Below are 15,465 nucleotides of genomic sequence, written 5' to 3' on the forward strand. Positions count from 1 at the left end.
GCCCCCATTCTTGTTAAGCTTATATTTTGGTGAGGAGATTGCTAACAAAAGCGTACACAGCAAAAAAGCACAATTTCAAACAGTGGCAAATGCTTAAAGAAAATAAAGCAGGATAAAGGAACAGCAAGCAAGGGGGAAGGGGTGTCCCCTTTAGAGAAAGTAGTCAGGAAGCCCTCTCCAAAGAGCTCATGTTCCAAAATGATGTTCAAGAGTAAATCTTGGGGGGCTGGGACTGGGGCTCAGTGGTAGAGTGCTTGCCTAGCACATGTGAGGCACTGGGTTCGGTCCTCAGAACCAAATAAATAAATAAAGTTACAAAAAAAAAAAAAAAAAAAGGATTGAATCATGGGAAGATCGAGGAACCAGCACTTCAGAAGGAACGCAAAACCAGTGCTGGGTGGACCTCGGTCCTCTGAAGAAATAGCAGAGAGAGAAACAAAGGAGAAGGCAGAGAGAAGGATGGAGAAACACGGATCAGAACACTTGGAAGCTACAAACCAGGGTAGCAAGGGTGGTCTTCATTCTCCACATATTCTCCAGTGAGAGCCCCTAGAGGGATCTGAGCAGAAGTGAGCAGAAAAAGCTCAGCCCGGTTGCTGAGTGGAGAATGGAGTAGGGAGGCCAGAGGGCAAAGAGACCAATTAGGACATTATTAAAATAATCCAGGCAACAGATGGCAGTGGTCTGGACTTGAATGGTAGTGGTGTGGATGGAGTGGTCAGATGCTAGGTGTGTTCCAAGGACTTGCTGAAAGATGGCACGTGGGGCATGAGACAAGGGTGGGAAGGGTTCGGGCCTGAGCTAGAAGATCCCCTTTGGACAAGGCTCAAATGTTTTGACTACTGGGCCAGCCCCGTTCACTGACCCTTCAGCCAGTAGGCCCTGTCCTTCAAAGTAAAGCCAGATCATGTCTGGTTATCACCTCGAACATGGTTAATTAGATGGTCAGTGCTGAAGACTACATAAAGCCCATCCTTGGGCAGAGTCCCATCTTCTGAATGACTTCTAAAATGAACAGCCAGCCCTGGAGAAACTTGATGAGGTGGGGGCAGTTAAACAACGGGCATGGTGGATGTGGTAGGAGGAGCATGCAGACCAGCAGGAGACCAGGGCTCTAAAGCCACCTGTGCCGTTCCCATTGGCCATATGACCCCAGACCTGTGCCTGCATCTCACTGCTGCTCTCTCTGAGGCCATCACATCTCTATTTAAGAATTTGTAACTGCTCCCTAGTACTTGTCAGGTTTAACCCTGCCACATCAGCCAGACTCTGGAGACCCCAACAGTTGTTTCCTTTCCTCCATGCTCCCAAATATGGGCAAAATGCTTGCCACGTGAGTTGTTAGGATTAAATGAGGTAATGTGTGTGAAAGAGTCATTTACAGTAGATGCTCAGCAAACGTCCAGTTCCCGTCCCCTTATCTTTACTCAAGTCGCTTCTTGCACCAGGAATGTCCGTCCTCCTCCCCTCCACCTCAGGACCAGACACGAGAGGACACTTTGTCCCTGACAGAATGCAGGGAAGGAATCACTCTGGCCAGGAAACAAGAGCCCCCAGGGATAGACCCCACCGATGCCCCAGAGACCTTGGAGGAAAGGCCTTCGCCTCTCAGGAATTCCCTTTCTGCTTTTCTGTAAGACAAATCATGTTGGATTAGATGATCTTGAATGTGCCCTCGGCCCCTGCTGTACGCAGTCTTTCAAACACTAGAACCATCAACAGGGCGACGTGGTACTCTAAGAGGTCTGCCATCCCAGGGTCTAAGCCCCCTCCCACCATGCACCAGGGGCCATTTCTTCTTAACGGCATAACTGACATCTGAAGTCTTGCATTTCAGAGTTCTGGAAAATTTTATTAGCACCAGCCCCACCTCCCATCTGACTCATGCAGTATATGAAAGAGGCAGGCCTGTACCAAGCTCTGGGTAAGGCCCGGCCCAGCAGCACCTTGGCATCCAGCTTTCCAGCCTGGGATCTTCCTCCCAGCTCATGTCTCATAAGGACAGCAGGCAGCAGTGCTGTCACCAACCCTTACTGCTAGCCAGCCTTGGGAAGAAGGACAACTGGAAGGCAAACTGGTTTGACTATTTTGGAAGAAAATTTGTCAACATCTACTAAAATTTTAAATGTCCATGCTGAGTTTGTTGACCTTCCAGCTACTCGGAAGGCCAAAACAGAAAGATGACTTGAGCCCAGGAGTTCAAGACCAGCCTGGGCAACAGAAAAAAAAGAAAGAAAGAAAAGAAAAAGAAAAATTAGGCTGCACATGTGGCTCAGTGGTAGAGCACTTGCCTGGGGTTCAACCCCCAGCCCTGCAAAATAAGTAAGCAGGTAAATAATAAATATCCATGCCTTTTGACCCAGTGACTTAAGTTCAAATAGTTCAGTCTGTAGAAAAACTTGACCCAAGGTGCATAATAGATGAATAAGGTTATATCCCTACAACTTTATCTGTAATGGCAAATAATACTTTGTAGTCATTGGGAACAACTCCAATGACTGCCAACAGGAAGTTGGTTAAATGACTTCTGATCCAGCCCTCCAAGAGTCTGCCTCGGGCTAGAACCATACAGCTCTTGGAATAAATAATGGACAGCCATACGGTGACACTAAAACATGCCGAGAGGGGCCGGGGTTGTGGCTCAGTGGTAGAGCGCTTGCCTAGCACGTGTGAGGCACTGGGTTCCATCCTCAGCACCGCATAAAAATAAATAAAGGTATTGTGTCCATCTACAACTAAAAAAATTTTTTTAAAGATGACTAGAGTATATTATTAAATGACAACGATCCTCTTGTGGATCACCATTGTTATATCTAAGAACTAGACTATGAGGAACTTGTATTTTATACATTGTATTTTGATTTTGTTTTTGTTTTTGTTTGGTGCTGGGAATCATACCCAGGAGAGCCAGGGGGGCTTGGTGTGCACTGAGCTATTTTTTGTGACAGGGTCTCACTAAGTTGTTGAATGTCTCCTAACTCGCCAAGGCTGGCTGCAGACTTGGGATCCTCCTGCTTCAGCCTCCCAAGTAAACAGGATTGCAGGCATGCACCACCATTCCCAGCTCCACTGTATCATATTTCTGTACTGCCTGACTTTTTTTTTTTTTTAACAAGCAGAATTACTTCTGTAAATTAAAATAAAATTAAAGCTAGTTTTAAATGTCTTCTGTTCTGCCTCCTTTCTGCATTTACCTTCATTAACACAAGCCCCCCAGAGCCTACTGGGCTTTTTACTGCACCTTTGGCATCAAAACCCAGTAGCTTCTTGGACCCCCAAATTTGGGTGGGAGGGAGAGGATAAATTTGGGGGGATAGGGTGCATAGAAAGACGCTGGCCAAAGGATACAAAATTTCAGTTAGACAGGAGGAATAGGTTCAAGAAATCTACTGTGCAACATGGTGACTAGAGTTAATAATCACGCGTGTCTCATTTACCTAAAAGAGCAGATTTTAAGTGTTCTCAGCACGAGTAAGTGTTAAGCACCTGAGGTGATGCTCCTGTTAGGGAGCTTGATTTAGCATTCTGCTAGGTGTCATATTTCAAAGCATGTCGCATGTCACAAGCATACACAATGTTTATTTGTTGGTCATTAATAATAATAGAAGAGAATGAAAAAGGAAAAAAAAAGTGAACTTTAACTGCCTGCTCCCACGGCCTTCAGGAACCTCCAGAGGCTGGTCTGTTCCCAACTAGTGCAAGTCCTGGGAGGAGGACACCAAGCTCCCCTCTGCCTTAGGGAGGCCGGTCAAACACAGTTCTCGCAGTTGGCTCCAGCGAAGGTCTGATCCGGAGCCAACCTGTGTGGCGGCCGGTGAGAGGAGGGTTTGGAACCATCAGTCAATCCCACAGACCCATTTTTCTGCTACCCTAGAAATCCTCTTCTTGCAGAGAGACTTGGGGTGACTACAGGACTTTTTAAGAGGCTACGGAATATGCCTTTGCCAGCTTCTGGAGTTCTCCTCTGGCACAGGACTCCTCTTCCCGCCTCCCAAAGAAACCCTTATGTGAAATTCCAAGTTAATCTGTTAAAGAGGGAACTTTTCCAGCAGAACAGGGAGGGACAGGAACGACTGAAGACTCTCCTTCATCTCCCCCTTCACCTGCTTCTCAGCCCCTGAGACTCCAAAAGACCGCAGCCTAGAGGTAAGATGACTTGTTCAAAGTCACCCAGCGAGTTCATGAAAAGGCCTACAGAGCCAAGAAGCGAATGTGGGTTCTTAAATTCCAGACTTACAGTTCTTTTCCTGAGATTTTTTTTTTTCCTCATAAAAGGAAGTGGCATAGAACACAAGTTTCAGCAAAGGAGCACAAGCCTGCACGCCTGGACATCGTATGCAAGGGGAACATGTCTGAGTAGAACATGGCAACAAATTAATTAGAATGAGCAAGTTGACTCTCCCTCCTTTGACTTTCTTAGGATTCACATGTGTACTTCATCTTTTTCTCCTTGAGTGTTTGAACATCTTCACTAACTGAACAAAGAGAATGAACTACTGAAATAAAAAACAGGGAGTGATGGCTACATTAATGTTTATGGCAGCTCAAATTTATAATAGCTAAGCTATGGAGCCAACCCAGGTGCCCTTCAACAGATGAATGGATAAAGAACTGTGGTACATATGCACAATGGAATATTACTCAGCCATAAAAAATAATGCAATTATGGCATTTGCCAGTAAATGGATGAACTGGTGACTATCCTACTAAGTGAAATAAGGCAATCCCAAAAACCAAAGGCAGAATGTTCTCTCTGATATGCAGATGCTGACACACAATAAGTGGGGGATAGAAGTTCACTGACTTAGACAAAGGGGAATGAAGTGAAGGGAGAGGGGATGAGAATAGAAAAGATAGTAACTTTAGAGAATAGAAAATACACAGGGACATAACTTCCCTGTGTTCATATATGAATGCACAACCAGTGAAACTCCGCATCGTATATAACCACAAGAGTGGGAAGTTATAGTCCATCTATGTATAATATGTCAAAAGACATTCTACTGTCATGTATAACTAAAAAGAACAAATAAATTTTAAAAAAATAAAATTTAAGGGAGAAAAACAGGGAGGGAGGGAGCAGTCTCTTTGTGGGAGCATGATAGAAAAACAGAAAGACTTCATGTGGGTTCTTTCTTTGGAGATGCTATCAAAAATTTGAAAAGTAGAATATAGCCCCAGGTTTACTTTGCAACTTTTAAGGATCAAGACATTCTACCTTTGGCCACAAAATGCTTGTTGCTGTTAGAATCAAGAATTATAAAACTGTTCATTGCTGCAAAATCCTCGTCTTTAACTATTTGGCAGTTAGAAAAATCTAAGGACTTAACCACAGCCCCAATGCATCTACTCAATTAGAAACTCTACAAGCTGAAAACTGAACGGCACTCCAGGGTTTGATGGGCCTAGCCCGACCGTTTTTAGGGTAACTGTCCCAACAACCGAGGAAGACGGAATAGCCTGGGGTAACCTCTAGAGTGACTGATACGTGCAACAACGTTGATGAATCATAAACACATTATGATAAGTGAAAGAAGACAGACTTGAAAGGCTACACACTCTATGATTTCATTTAAATGACATTCGGTAAAACAGAACTGTAGGAACAGGAAACAGATCAGAGATTGCCAGGGAGTAGGGCAAAGATAGGGAACTGATTACAAAGCAGCTGAAGGAACTTTTCATAGTGATGAAAATATTCTGTATCTAGATGACGGTGGCGGTGGTTGCTTGACTGGGCATTTGTCAAAAATGCTCAGAACTGCACATCTAAAAAGGGCAGATTTTACAGCACAGGCATAATACCTCAAAAAACCTGGTATCTTTTTTAAAACTGGTGTTTCTGAGGTTACTGTATACATAGAGAGAAAGGTAGACTTTACCATTTTTACGGGAGAGTCTCAAGTTTCAATAAATGCCAGCAGTTTATACAAGAGAACCGGCGGTTTCCCTAGACAGCGTGTCATGTCCCTGCTCCGTCTTCATTTCCACTGGTGACCTGGATGCAGCAGGCACACCATGATTCCCACTCCGGGAGGACCAAGGTTAGGAAAAGGAAGCAGAGGCCTGGGGTGAAGCAGAGGCCTGGGGTAAGCCAAGCGGTTTAACCCTGAAGTCATTCCCCGGTTAATTATCTGTCTGCTGAGTCATGAGTAGTGGTTGCTGTGGGCACGTCTCCCAGCCACTCCTGCCAACAAGGGCAGGATTCCTGAGTCTGGGAGGGGATGATAACCAGAGATCCTGAGTGGGCTGGGGAGTTGTAGAGGAAGAATTTCTGTCAAGAACCTCTGGAGTCACATCTAGGTCCCCCTTCTCACGCTGTCGCCTCCTGGTCCCTGCGTATGGCGACCCCAGGAACCTCTACCACTCCTCACCTTTCTCACACTCAGAAGTTTGAGGGGAGTAAAGGAGAATGGTGCCTTCTTTGGGGGCTCTTCCCAAAATAGGACAAAAAGCAGATGCTTCACCAAGGGTACCCTGAGTTTCCAGCACCCTCGGATTAGTAGAGGTCCGAATTATGTACTGATGCAAGGCCTCGGCTGTATCTTACACCCAGGGGTTGGAGCTCATTGGTACAGCGTGTGTTTAGCATGCACAAGGCCCTGGGTCCAAACCCCAGCCATACACACACATACACACACACACACACACCAAATAAATACCTCCAGAATGTCCAAGTGGAGCACTTGAGGATATTTTATGAAGGAATGCAAGTATTTAAATATTGGGTTTCTTAAAGTGAGTCACATCACCTCTAGATGCCTTTCCATAGGATTCCCTAGATACTCATTTTGCTGCCCGTGTGCCAGGTATGTCCCTCTCCTGGTTGAGATTGAAGCCTTGTGAACATGTTTTACCTTCCTCTCTTCCCAGAGATAGACTTGAGGTTTTCTCCTGGATGAAGCAAGTATTTGGACCTCTCTCCTTGGTCTCATCTGTGGATTCTAGCTGGACCTGAGGAGCTGAGATATGCCATGCCACCAAAGAAAAAAGGGATGAAAGAAAGAGGGACTCGCTGACAAATAGGTATGAAAAAGGGACCCCCGTCAGTCTCATGCTGGAAGCCCAGATTGCACTCATGCATGAACCCACAACAGCTCTTACCTCCAATGTATGGTAGATACACATGGATAGGAAGAATAATAACAACCATACTGTCACTTACTAAATACTTACTTTGTGCCTCTGTTTACATTTATTCTGCATAATCACAGAAGTATTGCTTTCTCTGCTTTACAGATGAGGAAACCAAGAACCTGAGAGATTTAGTAATTCATCTAAGGTCACATGGGCAATCAGAGGCAAAGTCAAGAATTAAACCTACATCTTACTTGCTTAAACCGTAATTGTCCCTTTCCCTAGCCAACAAGCCTTTCTCCCAAGTCTCTCCAGGCCCTGAGGATTCCTACAGAGGGCTTGAGTTGGAGAGGTTCCAAGACACAAACCTAAAAGAGAAATAAGCACCTCAGCCCAGAACTAGGTAGGTTAGAACAAAACTCTAACTATGAGGAAGCCACAGAATCCAATATGTCTTAGGTCAAGCTAAAGAGATCATCTTCGTAGTTGAAATCTGAAACCCAGGCTGGGGATATAGCTCAGTGACAGAGGGCCTGCCTAGCATGCATGAGGCCCTGGGTTCAATCCCCAGTACTAAAAAAAATAATAAAAAAAAAAAATCTGAAACTCACTGTTACCCCTAGAACCTCTTTTCTCCCCATACCAGAATCTCTTCCTCTGGGCAGCCTCTCCGTTCCACCCCACCCCTACCCTGCTCTTTCTGTATCCCTTCAACACTGGATGTTCTCACACTACTGTTCAGCTGTCATCCCAACATTTGCTTCACCAGGATCTAATGATGTCTGCCACCAACAGTGGGGTGGAGGATGTAAATGTAACTAAAACTGCTTTTACAGGGGGCCGATTGCTCTGTTAGGCTGTCCCGAGAGCCCCTGGTCTTCAACACTGCTTAGACTTAGGTATGCAGGTGCAGTGTGTCCTGTGTGGATCATTACAACTGTGTGAACCAGATCCACATGAGTTATTTTGGATTTGGGGAGAGGTAGGAGAGAGGAAAGGAGAGACACCAAAAACACATGCATACTCGTCATCTCACTAACACTGAGCCACACTGTGCTAGGCACTATCATTTTTTTTTAATTTTTTAGTTGTAGATGAACACAATACCTTTATTTCATTTATTCATTTTTATGTGATGCTGAGAATCAAACCCAGTGCCCCACAAAATCTAGGCAAGCGCTCTACCACTGAGCCACAGCCACAGCCCCAAGGCACTATCTTATGTTTCCTCACTATTTTCTTCTAAAACTGTAAGAAAATATAAAGATTAGACTCAGAAATGAATTTAGAAAGCTGTGGCTATAAAAATAAGATCACAAAATGTTTTAAATATATTAGATATCTCAAAATAACTAAGAGGAGTTGGAAGGTCCCAGGACACAAGGAAACGCTAATTACCTTGATGTGCTCATTACACATCATACACATGTACACGGTACATAAACATACACAATTTTATTATGTGTCAATTTAAAAATTTAGAAGTAATAAATTTTAAAATGTTTTAAGTTCATGAAAACAGACAATTCTGAGGTGACTTGTGGATTTCTCCATCTCCACATCAACAACCACCAGCAGCAGCAGACCTAGGCTCTAGTAACTCCAGGGCAGAATGCTGGAAATTCCGATTTCTGTTCCATGGTGGTCAGGTTGTTCTCTGCAGCTAGAGATCAGTTGGCCTGTTTTCACCTCTGTCACCTGGAAGCTTCAGTGATAACAACTTAAATGACCCTCCACAGAACCACCACAAGTCCTTGGAGAACATCTTTGTCCTGTTCAGAATCTATGTATGTCTACACCTACATTGAAGAGTTTTGAAGGCAATCGCCAAAATAGTTTTGAATAGTTTATATTTGAAATGGACTTAATAAGCCTTACCCTTTTAAAGACTCCCGTCTGCAGGGTCTAATTTGTTTATGAGTACTACTGTATTCTTTTAAAGTACATATGTGCACTCTTGCGCGTCCTCTGCGGTAGGGAAAGCCCCAGCCAACCAGGAGCCAAGAGTTTGTCCACCTACAGCAAAATCACTAAGGGCTCCCACCAGCGAAGTCAAGGCTGACTGTCGTTGCTGATGGGCAGCTGATGGTGTGGCCGCAGCAGGAGAAACAAAGCGAGGATCCAAGCCCCTGGCGTGCCTCTCCGCTACCCTAGAGACTTTTGGGGTGGGAGGTCTATCAGAAACAGAAGCCGTGTTGCCAACCGGGAACTTTGGAGGGAGCTGAGCCTTCATCCTGCGCCAAAACCCTCCCGTGGGGGAGCCGCTAAATTAAAAAACTTGGGGCGGGGGGGAATTACACAGAGAAAGAGGAACTGGCAAGCGAGTGCGCGCGTACACCCTCACCGAGAGGCACTTCCCTCCACCAACACGCGGGAACAGGTCCATCCAGCCTCCGCTGCTCCTGTCAATCCCGAGTCGCTACCGCCCGCAACGCGCGCAACTCCCGCTGAACGCAGGGCTCGGAGATGCGGAACCCGCGCGGCGCACACGGAGACCGCCCAGGGAAGGCGTCCCACCTGGCTGAAGCCTGCGGCGTCCGGGAGGACCCGCCCCCAGGCTCGAGGGACTTCTCGGCCCTGCCATCTCCGGGCCAGGAAGGTCCCCAGCTCCGGGCTCCGATGACCCCAGCCAGGGCCGCGCACTCAGACTGCAGAAACTCGAGACCCGCCCTCCCGGGTCTGCAGCGGTGCAGGACCCAGGAGAGCTGCGTCCCCTGGCGCTGGAGCCTCACTCACCTCCGACGCCCACGCCGACGCCCGCCAGCGCCCCCAGCGCCAGCAGAGCTGCCCAGAGCTGCCAGGGCCAAGGCCCCCGCCGCGCTCTCATGGTGTCCTCCGCCGCCGCGCTCCGCCCGCCCCACAGCTAGACGCGCGTCCGCAGCCGCTTTTCCCGCAGCTAGAGGGGAGGGGACGCGGTGGGTGGGACGCAACGGGGCGGGACGCGGACTCGCGCTTCCTCCCCTCCGGCCCTTTTCTGGACCCTAAGCCTGAAAGAGGGCGGTGGGAAACCGCGGCTCCCCTCCCGAGGCCTCGCCTCCGCCCACGAGGATCCGCCTGTCAGCTAACCATGCGAGGCGGCGCCCGGAGGGGGTCGCGAGCGCATCCCGGTCCCCGCGGTTGCCGCCTGGACTCTTGGTATGGTCAGAAAGGCCAGGAGCCTGTGGCCGCTCCCTGGACACTTCCAGTCTCACCTCCTCGGTGACACCCATGGGGCAATTTCACCTGGATTCCTGGGGCACTTGGTCTTAGTATTTCGAGTATCATTCATTCGCGCTTTCATTCATTCAACTGACAACTATTGAATGACTTCTCTGCACCCGTTCAGTCCTTTATTATTCACTAACCTTCTCCGCCTTGGAGACACATGGGGCCGGTGAAGGCTTTCTCTCTACAAATGCCTGCACATATATATCAGTTGTCTGATAAATGTTTCAGTACTCGGTCATTTTATTTTCAACAAACTCCAACTTGTAGTCTTTAAGAGTTTTATTATATTTTCCTCTTAGGTCACCTCCCCACTCCGCTCTCCATCCCCTACTCCAATTCCTCCTTCGGGGTCCCTGGATCTTCCCCAAGCTAGAAACCTCTAGAAGCTCAAGAGGGGTAAAACACTAGGGCTAAAAGCAGAAGACCACCAGAAAGTGACTCTGCAGCCTACTAGAACAGGCAGCTCTGATGGTAATAAAAAACAAGACCTGAGGCATGCTTCAAAAAAGACTTGATGTCCCTCTAGTTTGCTGTAACCTGACAACTGGCCCTGACCCATCTCCCACCTGTCACCCAAGAAGATACTTGTCACTCCCAAACTTTCCATACCTTTCTGTCTGACTGATCTTCCTTCCTTTTTCTACTTGGAAAATTCCACTTATTTTTCAAAACATTTCAGATGTCATCTCTTCCATGAAGTCTTGTCTGAGCTCCCAGCTCCTCTAGCCCAACCCTCTGCAGAGGTGGGCATTTCCTCCTCGGACCTCTCAAACATGAGGATACACCTTAGTAGCATACACCACAGGAAGTGACACTAGCAATTTTACAAGGCAGCTGGGGATGAGCCAGTCAAGCAAAGAGAAGCTGCACCCTGTGAGCTTTGAGACTTCAGCTCCATCTACCTCCTCTGGCTTCAAAGAGCCTCCAGGCCAGAAGTCATTTCAACTGGGTGTTGTCATTGTCCTGGAGCAAGATGCAGGTAACACCAGGTTACACCTCTGCTTAGATATTTATTTATTTGATCAATTTCCACATATATATAACCAATCACCAGCCACCTCGATATCTCCAGCCCTAACCCTGCTGGCACCAAACACTCCTGGTAGGCACTGGCCTCAGAAAATATGCTAAGTCCCCAGCCCTAGAGGACTCTTGGTATGAGGCAAGCAAGCCCTAGTAAACATGTCATGGCCATGCAAGAGAGTCCCTACCGAGCTCCAGCCCCAAGAAAGGGAAGGAGCTAGTCCATTTACATTTATATTTGTTTATATTTAGTACAATAATTGATGATTCTGTTTACATCCACCAATTTTTAAATTTTGTTCCAATCTTTTTGTTTCTCTTTTCTGCTTTCTTTTGGGATAATCCATTTTTCCCCTCTGCTGACTTTCTAGCTCAGCCTCTTCCTTGTGAGACATGTGTGCATGCACATGTTGTATTCTGTAGGGATTACATTAGTATTGTGAATTAATTTTTAATTAGTAGTATGAATTAATATACATGAATTAGTATTATACCATTTCTTGTAACATATAAGAACCTTATGCCTATCTAATTTCCTGGGCACCATCCCATCCTCTACACTATTTTCATATATTTTACTTCTAAATACATAATTCACAATACAATATTTCATTTTTGCTTTTAGCAATTGATTGCTTCTTAACAAATTAAGTAAAGAAGGCAGGAGAATTAAGTAAAGAAGGCAGGTGGTGAATACCTGTAATCGCAGCTACTTAAGAGACTGAAGCAGGATCATCACAAGCTCTAAGCCAGGCTCGGCCACTCAGTGAGACCCTGTCTCAAAATAAAAAATAAAAAGAGCTGGGGATTTAGCTCTGTGATAGAGCACTCCTGAGTTCAATCTCCAGTACCCCACACAAAAAAATTAAATAAGGAGATAAAAAGATAATCTTGGAGTTTACCCATAGTAACCATTTCTGCTCCTCTTTATTCCATCCTTTAATTCTGAGTTTCTATCTGGAGTTGTTTCCCTTTCCTGAAGAACTCCTTAAATTTAGCAAATTGAAAAGAAGTTCTCCCTGAAACAAATATGCCCAGATTTCATTTGTTTCACCCTCATTTTCATGGTATTTCTTAGAAAGAGATTTCTAGATTGACAGGGATTCTTTTTTAAGTACTGTAAAGATGTGGCTCCCCCATTTGCTGGCCTCCATTGTCTCTGTCAAGAGGTCTCCCACCATTGACATTCTTGTTGCTTGTCTTCCCCCTTTTTTTTTTTTTTTTTTACTTTTTAATTTAAAATTATCTACACTTGCAGAAAAGTTTCAAAATCCAAAATGCTAAATAAAATTCCTTTATTTAGCTTCCCATAATGATCATATCTTATACTACAACATCATAATTATCAAGCACAGAAGAATAGCATTAATTCCACACTAATTGAACTAATCTAGTTACAGAAGTTGAATTTTGCCAGTTTTCCCAGTAATGCCCTTTTTCTGGTCCAGAATCCAATCCAGAATTCTATATTGTATTTAGTCACCATGTCTCCCTAGTCTTCTCTAATTTGTAATGTTGTCTCATCTTTCTTTTGCTATCCCTCCCCCCCTCCCTCCCTGCTTTCTGGCCAAAGTTGAGTGGACAAAGGTGTGCATGTGCTATAATCTTGGTCAATCACAGCTTCTTTCCAGGACTCTGAATTGGAAGAACATCCTTGTTCTAAAGCCAGGATCTACACAGTGGGAGCTTAGGAGCTGCAGCTTCCATAAAGGCTAAGGAGAGGGCTGCCGTTTGAGATCAAAGTGAAAGTACTGCAGGTCAAGGTAAGAGCAAGTGCAAAGAGTAGCCCAGAGGTGGAAAAAAATCTCAGCATTCAAGGCTAAGGTCATCCAGTGTAGGATGACCAGAGAGAATGGCAGAGGAGGCTGCAGAGTCTGTCTTCGTTTTTCATCTCTCTGGGAAAATGAGGACTGGTCATTTTGCAATATGACCCTTAGTTTGGGTTTGTCTGATGTTTTCTCATGATTATATTGAGTCATTTTGGGCAAGAACATCACAAAAACGATGCTGTATGTTCTCAGTACATCATGTCGGGGGTACATGACATTGGCGTGTCTTATTCCTTACAAGGTTAAACTTGATTATATATGTAAGGTGGTGGCTGCCAGATTTATATCCACTAAGAAACTACCATTTTTTCCTCTTTGTCACTAATGCACGTTATGGGAAGTTACTTTAATTCTGTGCAAATACCCTGTTTCTCTTCATAATTTCACCCACTAATCTTAGCACACATCAGTGGTTCTTAACTATAGCAGTTACCACCACGGTGTTTGAATAATAGTGACTTTCTACTTCCTTTATTCTTCCCTTTCTATTTTTAAAATTAATATATTTATATCAGTATGAACTCATGGGTATTTATTTTATTCCACGGGTTATAATCCAATACTCTCATGACTTTGTTTTTTAAATTGTCCTAGATTTTTACCTAGCTATTTTCATGGGTTTTTTTTTTTTCCCTTTTTTTTTTTTTCAAGAGTTTAAATATAAAGCTACTAGGTGTTGTTTTCTTATGTGTGTGTGTGTGTGTGTGTGTGTGTGTGTGTTTAGTTGTAGGTGGACACAATACCTTTATTTTATGTGGTCCTCAGCACGAACCCAGGACCTCATTCGTGCTAGGCAAGCGCTCTGCCACTGAGCCACAACCCCAGCCCACTAAGGTGTTGTTTTCTTTATATGTAACTGTTTGGGTCTTGGTGAGACTTTTGATCCATAAATTTCCCCCACAGATAGGAAATTTGTAACCATCGTTTCCTCAAATATTTTTTTTCTGCTCATTTTCTTCCTCCTTACCTGCTGGAACTCCAATTATAAATATTTTAGAATACTTGACATTATCCCATAGACTGAAACTCCATTTTGTTTTGTTTTGTTTTGTTTTTGGTGTCAGAATTTGAACCCAGAATCTGAGCATACTAGGCAAGTGCTCTACCACTGAACTACATTCTCAGCCCTAAAGAGTCCTGGGTGAGTGCCCTTCACCCAGCTTCCCATTGGGAAGACTGGATCAGTTCATTCTCAGTCATTTTTCAGTTTTTTAAAAATATTTTTTCCTGTCTTACAGATTGAATATTCTATTGATATCTCTTCAAGTGTTGTAATCCTTTCTTTTGTAGCCTCTAATATTCTTTGAAGCCTATTGGGAAATTTCATTTCACATTTTGTACTATTTAAATTCTAGAATTTCCTGCTGGTTCTCTTTTATACTTTAAATTTCTCTGCTGAGATTACTCATCTCTTTAACCATTGTGTCTATAGTTTCCTTTAAGTTCTTAAACATGTCTACAGTGACTGCTTAAAAACTCCCATCGGCCAATTCTTGTTCATCTAAGGGCCTACTTCTCATGATCCCCCTTTTTTTCCTTTCAAAATTATGAGTTCCATTTTCCTGCTTCTTCACGTGTATAGTGATCTTAGTCTCCATGCTGACTCTTGTGGATCGTTCACTAGGGTTTATATTATCTTCCCTTAAAAGGTATTAAGTATGGTTTTAGGCAGTTAATTATTGCCAGATTTTTTTTTTTTTTTTAATCTCGTCAGGCTTTGCTTTACTCTTCTTCAGAATTGGTGTCTGTAAAATTTTATCCTTAGTCTTCAGGCATAAATGTTTTTGTTTTTGTCTCTAATTTAAATTTCAATTTTTTCAGAAGAATATTCATGCAAAGGAAATGTATGGATACAAAATCTCTTTCCTCAAATATCCTTTCAAGTTAACAACAATGTTTAATATACTTTTAGAGCAATTTTATAGTCAGACCAAAATCAAATGGAAAAAATAGACATACATCCCCTGCCTCACACATGGACAGTCTTCCTTCCCCATTATTAACATCCCCCGCCAGAGAGGAACATTTGTCACAAGTGATGAACCTACAGTGACACACCATTGTCACCCCAAGTCCAAAGTTTATATTAGGATTTGCTCTGGGTGGTGTACAGTCTAAGGGTCTGGACAAACGTATTATAGCGTGTGTGCACTACCGTAGTATCACACTGAGCAGTTTGCCCTTGTTTATACTCTAAATGTTGATCACTCCCTCCATCCACCTCTGGAAACCACTGCTCTCTTGACGGTCTCCATGGTTTCTCCTTTTCAGATTGTCACATAGTTGGGATCATACAGCAGATGCCCTTTTTAAACTGGCTTCTTTCACT

General features: G+C 44.4%; 1 protein-coding gene across 3 annotated transcripts in view; it reads right to left on the minus strand.

Moving 5' to 3' along the window:
• Positions 1–10,025, minus strand: part of LOC306658207 (integrin beta-3-like) — a 56,119-nt gene extending 46,094 nt beyond the window's left edge. Inside the window, exon 1 of one of the 3 annotated variants that reach the window (XM_079134948.1) lies at positions 6,858–9,791. In XM_079134948.1, the coding sequence (XP_078991074.1) occupies positions 6,858–7,128 (271 nt within the window). In that variant the 5' untranslated portion in view covers positions 7,129–9,791. The other 2 variants (XM_079134949.1, XM_079134950.1) reach the window with 2 other exon arrangements.
• Between the last annotated feature and the right edge of the window lie 5,440 nt (positions 10,026–15,465).

This window comes from Sciurus vulgaris, assembly GCF_902686455.1.
Source record: "Sciurus vulgaris genome assembly, chromosome: 3".
Lineage (NCBI taxonomy): Eukaryota > Metazoa > Chordata > Mammalia > Rodentia > Sciuridae > Sciurus > Sciurus vulgaris.